A 21,741-nucleotide genomic window follows, 5' to 3' on the forward strand; every position below is an offset into this window, starting at 1 on the left:
GGGATTACAGGCGTGAGCCACCGCACCCTACCTCCCAACTCTATAATGAATTTAAAAATTTGCTGGGCATGGTGTTGCACACCTATAGTCCTAGTTACCTGGGAGGCTGGGGTGGGAGGATTACTTGAGCCCAGGAAGTTGAAGCTGCAGTGAGGTATGATCATGCCACTGCACTCCAGCCTGAATGGCAGACTCCATCTCAACAACAACAGTAACAAAATGCAAAAATGCCCATTCTCAGAGCTTTCTTACAAGAAGGTGAGAAGGTGACATAAACCCACTTCTTTTCAAATTATCCATCACACCAGGGCAAAAGATAACCATATGTATGTGTCAGAGTACTAAAAAGTGGTTTACAAAGCAGCATCCAATTGCTAACACCCAATAAGATGTCTGTTCTGGTAGAACGCTTTCCCACAGTCAATGATTTTATAGGTTTTCTGGCTGCTGTGAGTTTTCTGATGTGTGACAAGGGACGAGCTCTGGCTGAAGGCTTTCCCACATTCCTGACACCTGTAGGGTTTCTCTCCTGTGTGAGTTCTCTCGTGCCTCACAAGGGAAGACCTCTGGCTGAAGGCTCTCCCACACTGCTTACATTCATAGGGGTTCTCGCCCGTGTGAGTTCGCTCGTGCTGGTTGAGAGAGGAACGGTCGCTGAAGGCCTTTCCACATTCACTGCATTCGTAGGGCTTCTCTCCGGTGTGTGTCCTCTTGTGCAAGATCAGGTAGGAACTCTGGCAGAAGGATTTCCCACAGTCTTCGCATTTATAGGGCTTTTCCCCGGTGTGAATCCTCTGATGCTGAGTCAGCGATGAGATCCTGTTGAAGGCTTTCCCACACTCACCGCACGCGTAGGGCTTCTCTCCAGTATGAGTTCTCAGATGGCGCGTGAGGGTGGAGCTGTGCGTAAAGGCTCGCCCACACTCCTGACACTCATAGGGTTTCTCTCCCGTGTGAATTCTTTGATGTTCACTCAAAGAATGCCTCCGGTTGAACACCTTCCCGCACTGGTGGCACTCAAAGGGTTTCTCTACCGTGTTGATTTTGTTGTGGATAGTCAGGGCCATACCATGGTTCAATGACTGCCCATTTTCCAAATACACAAACATTTTCCCCTCGTGTTGAATAAAGTGACTGTTCTGGCTGATGGCATTTCCACATTCATTACTTTCACAGGGTCTCTGATCTGCATATCCCATCTGATGGTGGTTTAAAACTGAATCGAATGCCGAGCTTGTAATATCTAACTCACTGCCACACAAGTGATTCCCTTTAGAGCTTCCCTGTGATAAAACAAGGGCTGGGCTCAGATTACCATTTTCCCCAAATCCATGCCATGCAGTAGCCTTCTCCTGAGGAATGGCCACTACGTGGAGGGATGCCTTTTGGCTCCAAAGCCCCTGGGGGTCTTCATGGCTCTCCTCTAATTGCTTCCATCCCCTGTCTTCTCTGATAAGCTTTATCATATTTATACCACTGGCTGGTTCCTCCTGCAAAACCACCTTCTTATAAGTTGAGTCTTGGTTTCTTAGTACAGTCATCCCATCTGAAATAAATTGAGGTGGAAACAATTTTTTTAGAAGAAGAAACGGCTACTTGAAAACCAGTAGGACAAAAGTCCTTCTGACATCTACAAGGCCTGTGTGGACTGATGTTCAAATATCAGCTTTGAACATGGGGGAAGGATGGGAAAAAGAGAGATGGGTGGCAAGGAAGGCCACTGAGGATGAGATGCAGCAGCAGAAGATTGACAGTGATGGGAAAAAGCAGGGAAATATCAATGAAGAAAGAAATTACTCTGTAGGCCAGGTGCAGTGGCTCACGCCTGTAATCCCAGCACTCTGGGAGGCCGAGGCAGGTGGATCACTTGAGGTCAGGAGTTTGAGCCTGACCAACATGGTGAAACCCTGTCTCTACTAAAAATACAAAAATTAGCCAGGCGTGGTGGCGCACACCTGTACTTAGGAGGCTGAGGCAGAAGAATTGCTTGAACCTGGGAGGTAGAGGTTGCAGTGAGCCGAGATCACACCACACACTGCAGCCTGGGCAACAAGAGTGAGACTCTGTGTCAAAAAAAAAAAAAAAAAAAAAAAGAAAGAAATTACTCTGTAAAGGTGGGAGAATATGTCTGGCAGAGAGAAGAATTATCAAGAAAGCAAACAGGGAAGAGACAACTACAAACATAGGCAGAATGGCTTCAAGAAGAAAATGGGGGGAAAAATAGAAGAAAATGGGGCCAGGAGTTGTGCCTGATGCCTGTACTCCCAACACTTTGGGAGGCTGAGAAAGGAGGATCATTTGAGGCCAAGAATTCAAGACCAGCTTGGGAAACACAGTGAGACTCCATCTCTGAGAAAAACAAAATAGCTGGGAGTGATGGCATGTACCTACAGTCCCAGCTGCTCAGGAGGCTGAGGCAGGAACATCACTTGAGCCCAGGAGGCTGAGGATGCAGTGAGATATGATCATGCCACTGCACTCTAGCCTGGGCCACAGAGTGAGACCCTGTCTTAAGATAAAGAAATAAAACAAGAAAATGGGATACTCTTTTCTCTGTACCCAGAGAGAGGTCATGTAAGGTAGTAAAGAGAAGGAGAAAGCTGCCAGAAAGTGAACTGACGGTGTCTGAGAAGGGATCTTGGCATTCCCTTACAGAACCAGGGCCTTGTGAAGAGCTCTCTGACCAATGTTTCCCACGATGCCACTGCCATCCCAATGGTTCCTATCTGCCTGATTCTCACCTGAACAGGAGGCTTGAGGAGTTGCTTTTTCCTCCATCCACAGGGCTTCTCTTTGCTCCAAGTGGGAAGAAGCCACTGGTTGAAAACATAAATACCCCATCCCCGAGGAAAGACTAGTGACTTGTGAGGTTTGTGCTGGGGAAAGCGGACCCTCCTTCATCCCCACATCAGTACATTGGTTCTTCAAGGCTTCTGAAAGAGACAAGAGTATACTTGAGAGGTAGCACAAGATAAAGATTTTATTTTCTAGTTAAACAATTACAGATCTGCGCCAGGCAGATGGTGGTTCACTCCTGTAATCCCAGCAATTTGGGAGGCCAAGGTGGGCAGATCACCTGAGGTCAGGAGTTTGAGACCAGCCTGGCCAACGTGGCAAAACCCCATCTCTACTAAAAATATAAAAATTAGCTGGGCGTGGTGGTGCATGCCTGTAACCCCAGTTACTCAGGAGGCCAAGGTGGAAGAATCGCTTGAACCCGGGAGGCAGAGGTTGCAGTGAGCCGAGATCGTGGCATTGCACTCCAGCCTGGGCAACAGAGCAAGACTCAGTCTCAAAAAAATAAATTTAAAAAAAATTACAGATCTGGTTGGGCATCGTGGCTCACACCTGTAATCCCAACACTCTGGGAGGCCCAGAGGCAGGTGGATCACTTAAGCCCAGGAGTTTGAGACCAGCCTGGGCAACATGGCAAGACCCTGTACCTACCAAAAAGAAAACAAAAAACAAACAAAAAAACAACCCAAAAAACTAGCCAGGTGTGGTGCTCTGAGCCTATAGTCCCAGCTACCTGGGAGGCTGATGTGGGAGGATCACTTGAGCCTGGGAGGTCAAGGCTGCAGTGAGCTCTGATTACACCACTGCACCCCAGGCTGGGCAACGAGAGTGAGACCCTGTCTCAAAAAAAACAAAAAAACAAAACAAACAAAAAAACAGATCTTACATTTCCCCCCAAAATCGATATACAAATGGTCAATAAACACATGAATGGATGCTCAATGTCACTGGTCATTAGCGAAATGCGTATCAAAACCACAATGAGATACCACTTCACACATACTAGGAAGACCATAATAAAAAGTAATAAGTGTTGCCAAGGATGTGGAGAAATTATAACACTTTGCACTGCTGGTGGGAATGGAAAATGTACATGCTGATACAAAAACCAGTATGGGGCTGGGCACAGTGGCTCACATCTGTAATCCCAGCATTTTGAGAACTGGAGGTAAGAGGATCACTTGAGGTCATGAGTTCAATGCCAGCCTGGACAACATGGCAAAAGCCATCTCTATTAAAAATACAAAAACAGTAGCTGGGTGTGGTGGCACATGCCTGTAATCCCAGCTACTGGGGAGGCTGAGGCGGGAGAATTGCTTTAACCTGGGAGGTGGAGGTTGTGGTGAACCTAGACTGCACCATTGCACTCCAGCCTGGGCAACAAGAGCGAAACTCCGTCTCATAAAAAATAGATATATATACAAAAACAGGTGTGGTGGTGCAGACTTGTAATTCTAGCTACTTGGGAGGCTGAGAATCATTTGAACTGATTGACATGAGAATCATTTGAACTGCAGAGGCAGAGGTTGCAGTGACCTGAGACAGCGCCACTGCACTCCAGCCTGGGTGACAAAGTGAGACTCTGTCTCAAAACAAAAAAATAAAACAAAAGAAAAGCCAGTATGGCAGTTCCTCAAAAAGCTAAATTCTAAACATAGAATTACCACATAATCCAGCAATTCTACTCCTAGTATCGACCCAAAGCACTGAAAACAGTGACTGAAACAGATACTTGTTTGCCAGTGCTGACAGCAACAGGATTCACAACAGCGGGAAGGTGGAAATCTAGGCGCCCATCAACTGGTGAATGGATGGACACAGCTTGTTGTATACACACAATAGAATCTTCTTCATCTATGAATAAAGCACTGACACAGGCTACAATGTAAATGAACCCTGAAAACATCACACCCAGTGAAATCAGCCAGGCCACATATTATATGATTCCATTTATATGAAATGTCGGCTGGGTGCGGTGGCTCCCGCCTGTAATCCCAGCACTTTGGGAGGCCAAGGTGGGTGTATCATGAGGTCAGGAGATTCAGCACTTTGGGAGGCCAAGGTGGGTGTATCATGAGGTCAGGAGATTCGAGACCACCCTGGCTAACACGGTGAAACCCCATCTCTACTAAAAATATAAAAAATTATTTAAAAATTAGCCGGGCGTGGTGGCGGGCGCCTGTAGTCCCAGCTATTCGGGAGGCTGAGGCAAGAGAATGGTGTGAACCTGGGAGGTGGAGCTTGCAGTGAGCCGAAACAACACCCCCGCCCCCCCACCCCGGGGGAAGGACCGAAACCCCACCCCGAAAAAAAAAAAAAAAAAAAAAAATGTCCAGGGTAGGCAAATCCATAGGGATGGAGAGTGACTCATAGTTACAAGGGGCTGAAGGAGGGGCTGGGGAGGGAGAATTTAAGGGGTACAGAGTTTTGGTTGAGGATAAAAAAGTTCTGGAAATAGACAGTTGTGTTGGTTGTAGTGCATGCTGAATGCATTTAATGCCACTGAACTGCACACTTAAAAAGGGTGAAAAAGGCACATTTTATGCTTATATAGAGATATATAGATATGTGTGTGCATATATATATATATATGTACTTTTTTTTTTTTTGACAGGAGTTTTGCTCTTGTTGCCCAGGCTGGAATGCAATGGCACGATCTCAGCTCACCGCAACCTCCACCTCCTGGGTTCAAGCGATTCTCCTGCCTCAGCCTCCTGAGTAGCTGGGACTACAGGCATGTGCCACCATGCCCGGCTAATTTTGTATTTTTAGTAGAGACGGGGTTTCTCCATGTTGGTCAAGCTGGTCTCTCAGGTGATCCACCCCGCCTCGGCCTCCCAGAGTGCTGGGATTACAGGCGTGAGCCACCGCTGTATATATATTTTTTGAAACAGAGTCTCGGTCTATCACCCAGGCTGGAGTCCAGTGGTACGATCTTGGCTCACTGCAACCTCTGCCTCCCAGGTTCAAGTGATTCTCATGCCTCAGCCTCCCAAGTAGCTGGGATTACAGGTGCCTACCACCATGCCCAGCTAATTTTTGTATTTTTAGTAGAGATGGGGTGTTGCCACATTGCTCAGGCTGGTCTCAAACTCCTGGCCTCAAGTGATCCACCCACCTGGGCCTCCTAAAGTGCTGGGATTATAGACGTGAACCACCACGCCCAGCCTACATTTTTTTTATCACAGTAAAAACATTTTTTTTTTTCAATGATGGCTCTTTACCTTGGCAGAGAGAGTACAAACGCTCTATGATATGGTTGAGCTGTCTCCCGACCCAAATCTCATCTCGAATTGTAATCTCCAGCTGTAATCCCCACGTGTCAAGGGAGGTACCGAGATCATGTGGCGGTTCCCCCATGCTGTTCTCGTGATAGTGAGTTCTCATGAGATCTGATGGTTTTATAAGTTTTCCCTGCTCTCCTCTCTCTTGCTGCCTTTTGAAGAAGGTGCCTGCTTCCCCTTCTGCTGTGATTATAAGTGTCCTGAGGCCTCCCAAGCCATGTGCAACTGTGACTCCATTAAACCTTTCTTTTTTTTTTTTTTGAGACGGAGTCTTGCTCTGTTGCCCAGGCTGGAGTGCAGTGGTGCAATCTTGGCTCACTGCAACCTCTGCCTCCCGTGTTCAAGCAAGTCTCCTGCCTCAGCTTCCTGAGTAGCTGGGATTACAGGTGCCCACCATTTTTAGTAGAGACAGGATTTCACCACGTTGGCCAGGCTGGTCTTGAACTCCTGACCTCAAGTGATGCACCCTTGTGATCCCTAAGTGCTTGGATTACAGGCATGAGCCACCACGCCCAGCCTAGGTGGTATTCTTTATAACAGTGTGAAATGGACTAAGACACTCTGACTTTGTTCCCAAGGGGAATCAGAGAAGTTATCTATGCCTGAGCTGAGACATGCAATTGCACTGCAGCTCCAGCTATCATGTACTGAACAAGTAAGGTCATCTGTTCTCAGAGAAACCAGACCATGAAAGCCACAAAACCAGGATCCTTGTCTGTCTGTCTTACCAATGAATCCCCCATTCCCAGCACAGTGCCAGACACATAGTAGATGCTAGATGACACGGTTTGGCTGTGTCGCCATCCAAATCTCACCTTGAACTGTAATAATCCCGATGTCCAGGGTGGAGCCAGGGGGAGATAACTGAATCATGGCGGAGGTGGTTTTCCCCATACTGTTCTCGTGGTAATGAATAAGTCTCATGAGATCTGATGGTTTTACAAATGGGAGTTCCCCTGCACAAGCTCTCTTGCCTACCGCCACGTAAGACGTGACTTTGCTCCCCATTCACCTTCCACCATGGTTGTGAGCCCTCCCCGGCCATGTGGAACTGAGTCCATTAAACCCCCTTTCCTTTACAAATTACCCAGTCTTGGGTATTTCTTTATTAGCAGTGTGAGAACAGACTAATACACCAGATGAATGTGAATCAATGAACACAGGAATTAATGATGCTTGCCTTACCCAGGGAGACCACGTTCCTGTAGTTCTCCAGCATCACCTCTCTGTACAGGTTCTTCTGAGCAGGCTCCAGCAACTCCCACTCCTCCTGGGAGAAGTCCACGGACACGTCCTCAAAGGTTACTAATTCCTAGAATATCACAGCGGTTCTGCTCAAGATGGGTCCATCGCCACCCACGTTCATGGGAGGAGGGGTGAGGTTGGTGGCACCAGGGAAGTTGAGAAAGGTCAAGGTGCAAAGTCCAGAAGTCAGTTTCTACTAGCTGCCTTGTGGGTGCTTGTTCTTGGCTTAAAATCAGAGGGACATACAGACCCTAGGCCCACCATCAACACAGCAAGGATGACCAGCACACAGGTCTGGATGAAACATTTTGCCCATTTCTTATTGAACTGGTGATTCTAACCTCTGGATCTCTGAGTCTGACATTCTCATGTGAGAATCTCCCCCTGCTGATTCTTTTTATTTTTTTTTATTTTTTATTTTTATTTTTTTGAGACAGAGTCTCACTCTGCCGCCTGGGCTGGAGTGCAGTGGCGCGATCTCGGCTCACTGCAAGCTCCGCTTCCCAGGTTCATGCCATTCTCCTGCCTCAGCCTCTCAAGTAGCTGGGACTACAGGCACCCGCCACCACGCCCGGCTAATTTTTTTGTATTTTTAGTAGAGACGGGGTTTCACCGTGTTAGCCAGGATGGTCTCGATCTCCTGACCTCGTGATCTGCCCGCCTCGGCCTCCCAAAGTGCTGGGCTCCCCCTGCTGATTCTGAAAATGAATGGATGTCATGGATATGCCACTTGCAGGTTATGGGACTGCAGGTATATTGCTGACCTATCCAGGACACAGCCTCCTCATCTGTTCAATGGAAAGAAGAATTTTATCCAAAGCATGTTGTCGTGAGGACTAACTAGTTAGTATCAGTCACAGCATTTGCTATTGCCATAGTCAGAAGACCGAGAAGCAATACCCAACGATACGCAGGATGGAACAGGACCTTCCTCAAAACTCACAGTTATTAGAGATTAGTTCTCTTTGCTTCCATGACTCAGAGTAACACATTACAAGGCCTGGACAATGTAAGAAGAGGAATCTGTGGCCGGTCGCAGTGGCTCACGCCTGTAATTCCAGCAATTTGAGAGGCCGAGGTGGGCGGATCACGAGGTCAGGAGATCGAGACCATCCTGGCGAACACAGTGAAACCCCATCTCTACTAAAAATACAAAAAAATTAGCCGGGCGTGGTGGTGGGCGCCTGTAGTCCCAGCTACTCGGGAGGCTGAGGCAGGAGAATGGCGTGAACCCAGGAGGCGGAGCTTGCAGTGAGCCGAGATCGCGCCACTGCACTCCAGCCTGGGCGACAGAGTGAGACTCCGTCTCAAAAAAAAAAAAAAAGAGGAATCTGCTACAACAGTTGACCCACTGAAATATGGCAAAAGCTTTGTTGTTTCAACACATGAAGGGGCTGATGAGTGTTTAGGGCCTGAATGGCTATCCCGGTAATCCATGATATAAAACAGCACCTAAGCTGGTATCTGCTGTAAGATAGAAAAGTTGGCTAGGCACCGTGACTCATGCCTGTAATCCTAGCACTTTGGGAGGCCGAGGCAGGTGAATCATGAGGTCAGGAGTTCGAGACCAGCCTGGCCAACATAGCGAAACCCTATCTCTACTAAAAATACAAAAACTAGCCAGGCGTGGTGGCACACACCTGTAGTCCCAGCTACTCAGGAGGCTGAGGCAGGAGAATCGCCTGAACCAGGAGGCAGAGGTTGCAGTGAGCGGAGATTGTGCCACGGCACTCCAGCCTGGGTTGACAAAGCAAGACTCCATCTCAAAAAAAAAAAAAAAGTTACCGGCTGGGCACGGTGGCTCACACCTGTAATCCCAGCACTTTGGGAGGCCGAGGCAAGCGGATCACCTGAGGTCGGGAGTTCGAGACCAGCCTGACCAATATGGAGAAACCCCATCTCTACTAAAAATACAAAAATTGGCTGGGTATGGTGGCAGATGCCCATAATCCCAGCTACTTGGGAGGGTGAGATACCATAGCTTGAGCTTGGGCGGCAGAGGTTGCAGTGAGCCAAGATCATGCCACTGCACTCCAACCTGGGCAACAGAGCAAGACCCTGTCTCAAAAAAATAAAAAAATAAAACTGCAATCACGTTACGCTCAGTGAGAGAAGCCAGACACAGAAGGACACAGCCTGTGTGGTTCCACTCCTAGGAGGTCCCTAGAGTTGTCAGATTCAGAGGGACAGAAAGTAGGATGGGGGGTGCCAGGGGCTGGGGAGGGGGACAGGGAATGAGTGTCTCATGGGGACAGAGCTTCAGTTTGGGAAGAGGAGGAAGTTCTAGAGAGGAGGGCAGTGATGGTTGTCCAACTTAATACCGCTGAGCTGTGCACTTAAAAATGGCTAAGATGGTAAAGTTCATATATATATTTCATGTGTGTTTTATCACAATTACAGAAATATTCTTTCAGGTAAAAAGGAGGACGCCTTCCTGGGCAGCACTGCTGCTCTCCAGGGGAAGGTGCTGGATCCCACCTGTTGATGGCAGTGGCTGATGCCACCATGTCAGTAGCAGCAGGGAGGAGCCACCAGGGCCGCACACTCCATGGAGCTAGTGGGAGCCCCGCCCTCCTGTAGCTGTGGATCCGAGCCTCCCTGTGCTCTTGGGGGACCTGAGAAGAGGCAGGATCTGCCCTCCTGGGTGCAACTGAAGCTGCCAGACCTGCAGCTGCAGACCTGGGCCTTCCACTCCAGGAAGCAGGCAGGACCTGGAGACAAGTGAGAGCCCTGCCTCTTCCAAGTTGGCGATGCAGGAGCTCCTGGGTGCAACCATGGCTGCCCTCTCAGGCGCAGGACCCAGGCGTCTCTGCAACCTGCACCCTCAGGGATCTCAGGAAGGACTCCCCAGTCCCTGCAGGTTCAGGGGTGTCTGCTCCCACTGCCTCGCCTCTCTCAGAGTGGGGGTTGGGGCCAAGTCCTGGGGCCATGAATGGCAGCAGGAGGCAGATTAATTCCTGGGCGGAAGTGGGTGGGTCCCCAGTAAGGCCCCACCTTCAGGCCAGGGAGTGCTTGAAGACTAGGGGCCAGGCTGCCAGTCCTACAGACCAGAGCAGGGACTCATGGTGCCTCTTTCGACCCTCCCATGGCCGCCCATGGACCAGTTGGCCACACTTCCTCCCCTGAGGTCCATAAAAGCCCTGGACTCAGCCTTAGCAGGGCAGAGGATGGCCAGAGGACAAAGAAGGCAGAGAGATGACAGGATGGGACCGGACGATCAGCTGCAGAGAGGAGTACCCTCTCCACTGAAAGCTGCAGAGACGACCTGCCGGCAGAGAGGAGCTACCGTCCCTGCTGAGAGCTTCAGAGACCTGCAGAGACGTCCGAATGACTTGCCTGCCAAGAGGAGCCGCCCTCCTGGGCCACCTTTCTGCTGAGAGCTGAATACTCAACCAGACAACCTGCCAACAGGGAGGAGCTGCCCACTCCTATGAGCTGCTCTAACAGTAAATACAATTCTTCTTCACCCTTCACTTGTCTGCGTACCTCATTCTTCCTGGATGCAGGACAAGAACTTGGGCAAAGGTACCACAGCCACAGAGGTTTCCAGCCAGAAAAACTGACACCCCAGGGATCTCGTAATATTGTCTCCTAGGGAGAGGCTGTGCTCAGTCCCAATACTGACGGTCACTCTTTACACTTGGGAGCAGCATGACTACCTCATCCCACTCACCACTCCTGGGGAATTCTCCTGAACTTTCACACAGCAAAGGGTGTCCTTCTCTATCGAGGACTGAGTTTCTGGTGGGATTGTTCCCTCTGGATATACTGGGCGCCTTTTGGGAGAATGAGGACATCTCACCTGGGACCAGCGGGGCAGGTACCCAGCAGCCATTCTCTCCTCTTGGGAAAAGCAGGTTCCTGGGCAGGCAGAGCTGTGGGGAGGAAAAAGGAGCTGTGAATATCAGATCCAGGCCAGTCCCCAGATCCTAGAGCCCTTGGCCTGGAGAACCTCCATTTGCTTCAAGGGGCCTCCATACACAGAGGGAGGTAAACTGAAGCCAGAACCCAGGACTGAGGCCAGGGTTTTTGTTTTTTAAGAGATAGGGTCTCCCTCCATTGCCCAGGCTGCAGTGCAGTGGTGCAATCATAGCTCATCTCATGGCAGCTTCAACCTCCTGGGCTCAAGCTATCCTCCTACCTCAGCCTGTGGCTGGAAGTATAGGCACTACCATGTCTGGCTAATTTTTTCTATTTTCTGTAGAGATGGGGCCTTGCTTTGTTGTCCCAGGTCTACAGCTCCTGGGCTCAAGGGATCCACCTTCCTCAGCCTCCCTAAATTCTGGGATTAAAGGTGTGAGACGCCACACACATCCATGGCCAGGGGTCTTAAAGGCCCCATTTTATGGATGAAGGTCCTGAGGCCCTTGGAAGCAAACAAGTTTACAAAACAGGCTCCATTAGGAAGTGAAGCGCTCCATGCATTTCCTGAGGCTGTTTTCACAAGGTGCCAGTAACCCGGGGGCTTAAAATAACAGGAATATATCCTTTCCCAGTTCTGGAAGTCTGAGATCAAGGTGTGGGCAGGGCTGTGCTCCCTCCGAAGGCTCTAGGGAAAAGCTCAGGTATGATGGCTCATACCTGTAATCCCAGCACTTTGGGAGGCCGACGCAGGAGGATCACTTGAGCCCAGGAGTTCGAGACCAGCCTGGCTAACATGATGCAACCTCGTCTACTAAAAATACAAAAAAAAAATAGCCAGGTGTGGTGGCACATCACTGTAAATCCAGCTACTCAGGAGGCTGAGGCACGATAATTATTTGAACCTGGGAGACAGAGGTTACAGTGAGCCAAGACTGTGCCACTGCACTCCAGCCTGGGCAATGGAGCAAGACTCTATCTCAAAAAGAAAAGATAAGGAAAAAAAGAAACAAAAGCTCTCAGGAAAAATCCTTCCTGCCTCTTCCAGCTATTGGGGGCATGACTGGTGTCCTTATAAGAGAAAGAGACAGCTGGACACGGTGGCTCACGTCTGTAATCCCAGCATTTTGAAAGGCCAAGGCAGGCAGATCACGAGGTCAGGAGTTCGAGACCAGCCTGGCCAACATGGCAAAACCCCCGTCTCTACTAAAAATACAAAAATTAGCTGGGTGTGGTGGCGTGCGCCTGTAATCCCAGCTATTCGAGAGGCTGAGGCAGAATTGCTTGATCCTGTGGGGTAGAGGTTGCAGTGAACCGAGATCGTGCCACTGTACTCCAGCCTGGTGACAGACCGAGACCTCATCTTAAAAAAAAGGAAAAAGAGACACAGGGAAAAAGGCCACATGATGATGCAGGCAGAGCCTGGAGTGATGTGGCCCCAAGCCAAGGGACACCAACTATGGCAGGCCACCCCCAGAAGCTGGAAGAGACAGAGAAGATCCTCCCGCCAGAGCCTTCGGAAGCACCATGGCCCCACCACATCTTCATGTCGGGCTTCTGGCCTCTAGACTTGTGAGAGAATAAATTTCAAGCCTCCCCCTGCCCCCCGGTTTGTGGTGCATTGTCACAGCAGCTCCAGGAGGCTCGTGTAAGAACCAAAGGCCCCGGGCGCAGTGGCTCATTTTGGGACGCTGAGGTAGGTGGATCACCTGAGGTCAGGAGTTCGATACCAGCCTGGCTGGCCAACATGGAGAAACTCTGTCTCTACTAAAAATATAAAAATTAGCCAGGCGTGGTGGCGTGCACCTGTAATCCCAGCTACTTGGGAGGCTGAGGCAGGAGAATCACTTGAACCCAGGAGGTGGATGCAGTGAGCCGAGATCATGCAACTGCACTCCAGCCTGGGCGATAGGGCGAGGCTGTCTCAAGAAAGAAAAGAAGAAAAAGAAACCAACCTGTTTGGGTAGGGGAGAGTTCAGGGAGGTTGGGGTTGCTAAACCAGCAGAAAGGTCTGCAAGGACCCTTGCAGCCGCGTGCGGTGGCTCACGCCTGTAATCCCAGCACTGTGGGAGGCTGAGGTGGGTGGATCACCTGAAGTCGGGACTTCGAGATCAGCCTGGCCAACATGGTGAAACTCCGTCTCTACTAAAAATGCAAAAATCAGCCGGGCGTGGTGGTGCATGCCTGTAATCCCAGCTACTCGGGAGGCTGAGGCAGGAGAATGGCTTGAACCCGGGAGGCGGAGGTTGCAGTGAGCCGAGATCGTGCCATTGCACTCCGGCCTCCGTCTCAAAAAAAAAAAAAAGGACCCTCGCTATCTTATCACTACAACCGCGGTGCTAACGTGTAAGTGAGGTCTCTCCCTCGGGGCGCTATGGACACTGCGGCCTGGGTCATTCTCTGGGCTGGGGCAGGGTGCTGAGCTGCATCCCTGGCCTCCACCTACTCCATGCCAGGAACTGCCCCCAGTTATGACAACCACAGACGTCCCCAGACATCGCCCGGTGTCCCCTGGAGGGCGGGACCGCCCCTCGCTGAGACCTCTCTGATGTGGCCTCAACTGCAGTGCAAGCGTGGCAGCCCCTCTCTGCCTTTAGGGTCAATGCGTCTTCTCCCTCTCCTTGCAGGCTGGGCCTCAGGAAGCTTGTGCGTCTCTCATCCAGGGGCGTTTTCACAGGGCAAGGGCAGACCGTGCCATCCTGGGCGCTGGGGCCCTGGGCGAGCTGCCGGCCCCCGACCCTCCCGTGGGGACCTTAACGCGACAGGGTCATGCCCCGGCCACCCGGCCCCGCCAGACCCAGCACCAGCAGAGCCCCGGCAGGCCCGGCAAGGAGGTCGCGGCGCGGGAGGCGGCGGCACTTACGGCTGAGCTGCCGGGAGCCGCGCGCGCCGGCCCAGGTAGGCGCAGGTGACCATTGGGGCGCGCGCTCAGGCGCCAGACAGGGCCCCCGAGGCGGGAGTGCCCTGTGCAGGCCGGCCGGCCTCCCCTGCGTGTCCCGGGGACGCCTCCTCCGCTCGGCTTCTCGGCGCTCGGAGCGGACGCCCCCCGCGGGCGCCCCTCAGGAACTTGCCGCAGCCGCCGCCGCCAACACCGACGCGCGCAGAGGCAAACTCGGCACTGCGCCTGCGCACCCCGAGCCTGCGAACTACAAGTCCCAGCAGGCCCCGCAGCGAGGCGCTGGGCTCCCGGCGCTCCAACCTGGGTCACAGCGCCGCCTCCGGGCGGGAGGCGTCTCCGCAGGACCGCGATGCCCCTGCGGCTGTTGGAGCCACCCCGTGTGGTTCGCTGGAGTCCCCGGGCGTTGTGGGGTTCGCGGAGCCAATCCTCAAATCCCAGCTCCGTCGTTTCCCGGCGTCTTGCCATTGGATATTAATAACTATTATTATTTATTAAGCAAGTTATATAAACGTATAATGTATTACATACTTATTAAAATTATTGCTTAAGTAATTGTCTGTTTTTGAGACTGAGTTTCGCTCTTGTCGCCCAGGCTGGAGTGCAATAGCGTGATCTCAGGTCACTGCAACCTCCACCTCCCGGGTTCAAGCGATTATCCTGCCTCAGCCTCCCAAGTAGCTGGGATTACAGGCGTGCACAACCACACTTGGCTAATTTTTTATATTTTTGGTAGCGACGCGGTTTCACCATGTTGGCCAGGCTGGTCCCGAACTCCTGACTTCCAGTGATCTGCCCGCCTTGGCCTCCCAAAGTGCTGGGATTACAGGCGTGAGCCACCGCGCCCAGCCAAATTAAATTATTGTTTAAATATTTATTTAATATTCTACTGATTGTTAGGAGAAATTAAAATAGTAAAACTACTATAATTAATATACTGTTGTAGGATATAATAAATTCCTCTTCAAAGGTTTTAGCCTATAAATTGTTAAGTACAGTCAGTTCTGAGCTACTCTCCAAAGAACCAATGTATCCATATATTCAGCTCCCCCATTTTTTGTTTTTTGTTTTTTTTTTGAGACGGAGTCTCGCTCTGTCGCCCAGGCTGGAGTGCAGTGGCGCGATCTCGGCTCACTGCAAGCTCCGCCTCCCGGGTTCACGCCCTCTTCTGCCTCAGCCTCCCGAGTAGCCGGGACTAGAGGTGCCTGCCACCACGCCCGGCTAATTTTTTTTGTAGTTTTAGTAGAGATGGGGTTTCACTGTGTTAGCCAGGATGGTCCCGATCTCCTGACCTCGTGATCCTCCTGCCTCGGCCTCCCAAAGTGCTGGGATTACAGGCGTGAGCCACCGTGCCTGGCCACCTGTTCTTGGTTCTTCATTTTAAACTTTAACTTCCTCGTTCTTTTTGTCTCCTTGCCACTAGTTTCAGTAAACAACCCCTCCTAGCCTCTATCACCTGCTCTGACCTTAGTCACCCTTGTCACCTGCTCTGACCTTAGTTATCCTTGGTCACCTGCTCTGTTCATAGTCATCCTGAGTCACCTGTTCTGTAGCATTCCTTCCTGCCAAACTACTCACCCCGACACTCCGACTCGTACCCCTGCTCTCTTTAAAATAGCCAGTCGGAATTAGCTTAGACTGTGCGGTCCAACCCTAGCCAATAGGAGAACGACACAGCAGTAGGGGTACCTGCGTCAGGGATAAGAACCCCTTCCCCTCCCTCGTTCAGGTGTGCTCGTTCAGGCGCCGCCAACCCCGACTCGCGCAGGGGCAAACTCGGCACTGCGCCTGCCCACCCCGAGCCTGCGAACTGCAAGTCCCAGCAGGCCCCGCAGCGCGGCGCTGGGCTCCACCTGCCAGACGCACCCTTCTATAAAAGTAAAATTGCTGTGCTGAGAAAATTAATGTTCGAGTGCTGTTTCTTTGGTGGCACCGAAAATTTATTTCTAACACTATAAAGGTTCATAATATAGTCTCAGCAATTGCAATAGTCAGTTCTCACACCGACTAAAGCATGGGCCACCACGTCTGACTAAATGTTTGTATTTTTTAGTAGAGACGGGGTTTCCTCATGTTGGCCAGGCTGGTCTTGAACTCTTGGCCTCAAGCGATCTGCCTGCCTCGGCCTCCCAAAGTGCTGGGATTACAGGTGTGAGCCACTGTGTCCAGCCAATAAAAAATAAATAATAACTGGGAATTTATTGGCTCACGTAACTGCCAAGTTCAGGGGCAGGTCTGGACCCCACCATAAACTGGGATGGAGGTGCTTGGACGATGTAGTGGGGTAGCCTTCGTCATAGCCCTAGCGTCCTCCGGGTTGGCAGGCCCCACTCCAAGCACCTCTACCTGCGGACAGCATTCCCTCCTCCCAATTTCAAGTTCAGGGAAAAATAAAATTCTCTAATAGTTCAAACCGAGTCAGACTGGAAGACGGCACCGATGTAGGTGCTCCAAAATAAGTCACTAGCCCACCCGTAAACCAATGATGAGAGGTGGCCGGGGGCACAGGATGGCCTTTGGGACAGAGCTCCGTCTCCCTGGCCTCCTGAGCTGAGGATGGGGCAAGAGGGAATACACAAGGACAGTCTGGGGTCTGAAGAGGAGAGCATCGCACCAGCCTGGTGCAGCCCGAAAAAGCCCAAAGACTCCGTGCATGGCCACAGGGAGCTCAGTTCCCCAGGGAGCCACGTGGGCAGCACTGCGGCCCCCAGCCCATGCTGGAACTCACCCCCTGGGCCCCGTCTACCTTGAGACTTGAACCCAGACCTCCTGCCTTCCAGCCCAGGGCTCAAGCCACCCGCAAGCTGGCCATCAATCTCAGAATTGAACTGAGTTTCACAAAACATTTGTCCCTTGAAGTAGGGACAGCCCTGGAGACTGAGGCCCCACGTGGGCTGTCCCTTTCGAGGCTGTGGCCTTCAGCCAGTGTTGCTGATTGGGGAGAGGAGGGAGGACGCTGGCTCTGCTCCTGAGATGCCCCATCGGGGACACGGGGACAGTAACACAAGTCCCATGGGGAGGATGGGGGCGACTGCACCTGCCCAGCCCGCAGCACGGAGCCTGCCTACAGTGGCCCCACCGGTATCATCCTCGAGAGGAGTGGGGCCGCTCGGGGCCACCAACTACAGAGATCCCAACAGCTTCTCGGTTGGAGAAATACTTCGTGAAGGACCAAAACGGAAACACAGGCACAAAGCCTGGGGCGCATGTGTTGGAGGCAGCACGGGCAGGGACAGGACTGTGGGGATGAAGAGCCAGGGACACCTGGGGACAGCCCACGGGGGCTGGACGGGCGACCGGGGAGGAGACCACTTCTGTATTCAGGTTTTGTCAAAAACCCAAAGAAGGAGAGTTTACAGAGAAATGTTTCGAAGATCACAAAACATACAGGTTCCTATATATTTTTTACAATTATTTCCCCCCTTTTTTTCCATTGGGGAGCAGTGAGGGGCCAAGGAGAGTGACAACCTGGATGGGCAGGGGATGCTAATGCTACACTGTCCTCTGAGCCCGCTGCTGGAGCCCTGAGTGGGGAGCATGGGGCAGAGGAGCCAGGAGACACAGCAGCTCTGCATCCCCCTCCCTGTGATCAAAGCCCCCGCTCTGTCCTGGAGTGTTTGGGGAAACCCGGGTGCCCCCGGTGTGGGCATTTGGGAAGGCTCTGAGGATGCCCAGCTCCCTGGGGAACAGGGCCCTGGACCGAGACTCTGTGCTGCTACCTCCACGTCCCTGGGTGTCCACAGAACAGGGGACATGCTGGGGGAGGCGGCCCAGCTTGTGAAGCACCGCAGGGGGCTGCTTGGGGCATCAGGCAACTAAGCCCGGTCAGTGACTTCCAGGGGAGTGGGGTGTGGACGGTCTGGGCCATCGGCCCACGGCCCAGCAGCCCAAGGCTGTGACCCCAGCTCTGCTGTGATAGGCCAGGCTGTGTGTGTGACAAGGCTGTGACAAGGCTGTGACGGCCCAGGGCCCAGCTGGGGTGCTCCTGAACAACTGGGACTTGGCTGGGGACCAGGTGGAGGCCAGCTGAGGGCTCGGGACAGGGGAAGATGAGGGAGCCCCCAGACTCGCCGTCTCCACCTCTATCCAGTGCGGTCGGCTTTGCCTTCCAGCTTTTCTTTTCTGAACCCCAGGTATTTTATTATTATTGTTACTTTTAGAGACAGTCTTGCTCTGTTGCCCAGGCTGCAGTGCAGTGGTGGGATCATGGCTCACTGCAGCCTCGACCTCCCAGGCTCAAGCGATCCTCCTGCCTCAGCCTCCCAAAAAACTGAGACCACAGGCATTGGCCCCACAGCCACCGAACTTATGTTTTTTAGAGATGGGGTCTTGCTACGTTGCCCAAGCTGGCCTTGACCTCCCAGGCTCAAGCAATCCTTCTGCTTCAGTCTCCTGAGTAGTTGGGGCTTCAGGTGCAAGCTATGGGACCCGCTCTGAGCTGTGAGTATCTGAAACGTGACCGCTTTGGTGTTCCCACTTATCGATTCCCGCCTCGCTGGCATAACCCTCCTGGCCACAGGCTGTGCCGTCCAGCTCTGCAAAGACAAGACTCACCCCTTAGCCCCCAGAGTTGGAAAGACACAGAAGCAGGTGCATGGAGCAGAGCCAGGCGTGCGTAAGGTGCAAAGTAGGCCCCATGGCAGTGGCCACAGCCACACTGGCCTGGGCTAGGTGGGAATGGGACAGGAGGGGCTGGAGCAGACGGCACAGCCCTAGGAGTCCCGTCCAAATGCAGGTGAGGACGAGGCGGATGTCTGGCCACCCATAGGCCTCGGGAGGCAGGGTCACAGGTTCTGCTGACCAGCTTCCTTCGTGGAGGACTAAGACTGGGGAGGGACGCTCCCAGGGCACGAGGGGGGCTCCCGAGAAACTCAAGTCACGGGAGAAAACATCAGAGCGCTGGGATTGAAGAGGTGGGGAGCATCCACCCGTCCTGCTCGGGAGGTGGGGACACAGCTGACAGCTATCCCTGAGGCATCTCTGAGCACTGTCGGAGGGTCCAGGAAGCGCCCCCCTGACCCTGCACCCCCGATTAAGACTTTGCCACAATGCCCACAGCCGGGGGAGTGGGGCCGCCAGGGAGGGCAGGCACAGGCAGTCCCCACAACATGAGGACGAGGGCCATGGCCGAGCTTCCAGCAGCTGCCTTGGTTCACCAGGTTCACTTGTGTCCAACAGGAACCCCCAGAGACTCTGCCTAGGAGCTGGAGTGAGCTCGGCCTTCCCCTGTGGGTGAGAGGGCGGGCAGCTGCTGACCCCCAGCCCCGCCCCGGCTGCCTGTGTACACAGGGCCTGCCCTGACTTTCTGGACTCTCTGACCAGTGGAGCCTGGTCCTTGATGGCCTGAGCTGAGCAGGGAGGGGAGGGAATGTTCCAGAATGATGACAAGTGAGAAGCAGGCAGGAAGCAGAAGCCTCTCAGACCCCCCAGGCCGGCCTGGCTGGCAGAACTGGTTCCCAGCCCTTCACTCCCCCACCCCCTGCCCCCACAAGGACCTGAGCCCCAATCCAGGGCCTGCTGTGGCAACAGCCCAAGGGCTGCACCCTGACCCGACGTCCCGCTGTCCTTGGACAAAAAAGCGCAGGAGCCAGTGACCAGGCCAGGGAGCCTCTCTCTTTTTCTGTTTCCTTTTAATGACCTCATTTCAAAGAAGAGCCATCTCCTGACAAGGGGCGTTTCCCAGGGAGGAGACGTGTTAGTGCAACAAAGACCAGGCCCTGGCAGCCATGAAAGCCCTCCAGATGCCTCGAGGACGCCATCTCTAGCCGGGTGGGCCACCGGGTGGGGACAGACAATGACAAGAGGCAAGAGACAGCTGCTCAGCCACCCTGCCAGTCCCAGGCGCTGTGCCAGAGCCTGCCCCATCCTGGGCCAGGGGCTAAGGCACCAGGGCGGTGGGAGCGCAGGCAGGACTGGGCAGTCGCAGTGCCGGGCCTCAGCAGACCTGCGGCTCGGGCTCGCAGTCCCCGACCTGCAGCCCCTTGCTCAGAAGGAAGGCGTCCTGCTTGGGGTCACGGCCCAGGAAGCGCTTCAGCATGGCGCTGGCATCCTCGGAGCCGCCAGGTCTCAGGATGCAGCTTCTGTAATCCATGCCGACCTGCCGAGGAGACAGGGCACTGTGGCCGGGTGGGGACCCAGGGAGGAAGGCAGAGGACCCCAGGAGTCTGCACACCCTCGCCCAGGGGGCCTCGGAGCAACCCCTTCCAGGCTCCCAGGGAGGCCTGGGGGCTGCCTGCATCAGCACGGGTGGGGGAGCGCAGGTGCCTTTCATCAGAATCTCAGAGCAGGGGTGTGCACTGAGGGGCCAGCAGGGTCCCGAACTCCCCAAACTCCCGAGGTGGCTCCCGCCATCAGCCCCCACTGAAATCCCAGGCTGAGCCCATGGACAGAAGTGGCTGAGCCTCCGGCTGGACAATGTGGGAGCCGCTTGCGCTCTGGGCCGCCCTAAAGGCCTGGGTTTGAGCCTAGCGCTGTGCCTGCGGGACTACGGGCAGGTGAGGCAGAGACGAGACCTCGAGGCAGCCGGTGCCCGCCACCAAGGAGACACCAACGCCCCAGAGCCCCGCAGGAGCCTGCACGGACTGCAGGCTGCAGAGCCAGGGAGCCACAGTCCCAACTCCCAGCCCAGGGGACTCCACCTGTACAGCCCCCAGCCGGTCCTCAGAGGTGGGACCCCCTCACCTCAGCAGCAGGGGGAGCCGCTGGAGGCTGCCTCAGGAAGGGGGAGGTCCCTGCTGGGCTGTGAAGACAGGGGCTTGTGGGACCATTGCTCCCCCAGGTCCTGGCCTCTGCACCTCTATAAAGGGAGCGGCTGAGCGCCTGGGCTTAGTGGCCCCGAGGTACCTGCAGGCTGCCCAGTGCAATGTTGCACCCAGACAGGGCAGGGCCGGCCCTCAAAGCTGGTAGCCACCTGTTCCTTGTGAGGGACTCTGGCGGCTGTCCCGAGCCTGGGTCACACCAAGTCAGCGGGAGGCACAGGCTCACACGGCGTAACGGCCGCACTTCATAGTGAGGAAACTGGAGGTTGGAGGAGCAAATGAATGGCAAACGCCAAGCCTTCCCCAGAGAAGGGTCTGTCTCAGCCCGTGGCTCTGAGGCCGATCACGCAGATCCCTGAAGGACTCGTATGGGAAGACACAGAGCTCCCAGCACTTACAGCCCGAGGCTTGAGGGGCCAGTGTGGAGCTTCCTGCAGGGCCCAGGGAGGAGCTGTGGGCAGCACCGCACCAAGACCAGCAGGTGCCTCGGCCGGGATGGCAAACCCTGCACACCCAGGCCCAGGCCAAAGGTGCTTTTCTCGGCCCCACCCTGCTGTTCAGGACGTCCTCCCCGTCCCAGCTTCCCCCTCACTCTGCCGTTCAGGACGCCCTTCCTGGTCCCCGGTCCCCACGTACCTTGCTGCTCAGGACGCCCTCCCCGTCCCCCGTCCCCCGTCCCCGTGTACCTTGCTGTTCAGGACGCCCTCCCTGTACCCGGTCCCCACGTACCTTGCTGTTCAGGACGCCCTCCCTGTCCCCCGTCCCCGTGTACCTTGCTGTTCAGGACGCCCTCCCTGTCCCCCGTCCCCGTGTACCTTGCTGTTCAGGACACCCTCTCTGTCCCTGTCCCCGTGTACCTTGCTGTTCAGGACGCCCTCCCTGTCCCTGTCCCCGTGTACCT

The 21,741-nt window shown here is 53.8% G+C and overlaps 2 protein-coding genes across 5 annotated transcripts in view; both read right to left on the reverse strand.

Moving 5' to 3' along the window:
• Window positions 1–310: 310 nt before the first annotated feature.
• Window positions 311–21,676, reverse strand: ZNF554 (zinc finger protein 554). Of its 3 annotated transcripts, none has more exons than XM_058428622.1 (5): window positions 21,656–21,676; window positions 11,128–11,200; window positions 7,266–7,392; window positions 2,742–2,933; window positions 311–1,546 (listed from the first exon to the last, which is right to left on the reverse strand). In XM_058428622.1, exons 2-5 carry the CDS (start codon window positions 11,158–11,160, stop codon window positions 375–377), a joined length of 1,524 nt encoding a protein of 507 aa, XP_058284605.1. In that variant the 5' UTR covers window positions 11,161–11,200; window positions 21,656–21,676; the 3' UTR covers window positions 311–374. The 3 variants fall into 3 exon arrangements, with proteins under 3 accessions (XP_058284605.1, XP_032032715.1, XP_032032714.1); XM_032176824.2 differs by lacking the exon at window positions 21,656–21,676 and adding an exon at window positions 14,050–14,264 and having other exon boundaries at window positions 2,742–2,930; XM_032176823.2 differs by lacking the exon at window positions 21,656–21,676 and adding an exon at window positions 14,050–14,264.
• The window catches only part of THOP1 (thimet oligopeptidase 1), a 29,493-nt gene continuing 26,390 nt past the window's right edge, over window positions 18,639–21,741 (reverse strand). The window contains exon 13 of one of the 2 annotated variants that reach the window (XM_032176825.2): window positions 18,639–20,179. In XM_032176825.2, coding sequence (XP_032032716.1) covers window positions 20,018–20,179 — 162 coding nt within the window. In that variant the 3' untranslated portion in view covers window positions 18,639–20,017. The remainder of the gene's footprint in view (window positions 20,180–21,741) is intronic. The other variant, XM_058428621.1, reaches the window with a different exon arrangement.

Source organism: Hylobates moloch, unplaced genomic scaffold (genome assembly GCF_009828535.3).
Source record: "Hylobates moloch isolate HMO894 unplaced genomic scaffold, HMol_V3 SCAFFOLD_15, whole genome shotgun sequence".
Lineage (NCBI taxonomy): Eukaryota > Metazoa > Chordata > Mammalia > Primates > Hylobatidae > Hylobates > Hylobates moloch.

Bases quoted from the DNA above. Each gene is read 5' to 3' on its own strand.
- ZNF554 (XM_032176823.2), bottom strand. From the start codon at position 14,102: ATGGTCACCTGCGCCTACCTGGGCCGGCGCGCGCGGCTCCCGGCAGCT. The intron at 7,393-11,127 runs GTGAGATGTCCT...GTGATATTCTAG, and splicing joins ACCTGCCCCGCTGGTCCCAG to GAATTAGTAACCTTTGAGGA. The intron at 1,547-2,741 runs GTGAGAATCAGG...AATTTATTTCAG, and splicing joins TCCTCAAGCCTCCTGTTCAG to ATGGGATGACTGTACTAAGA.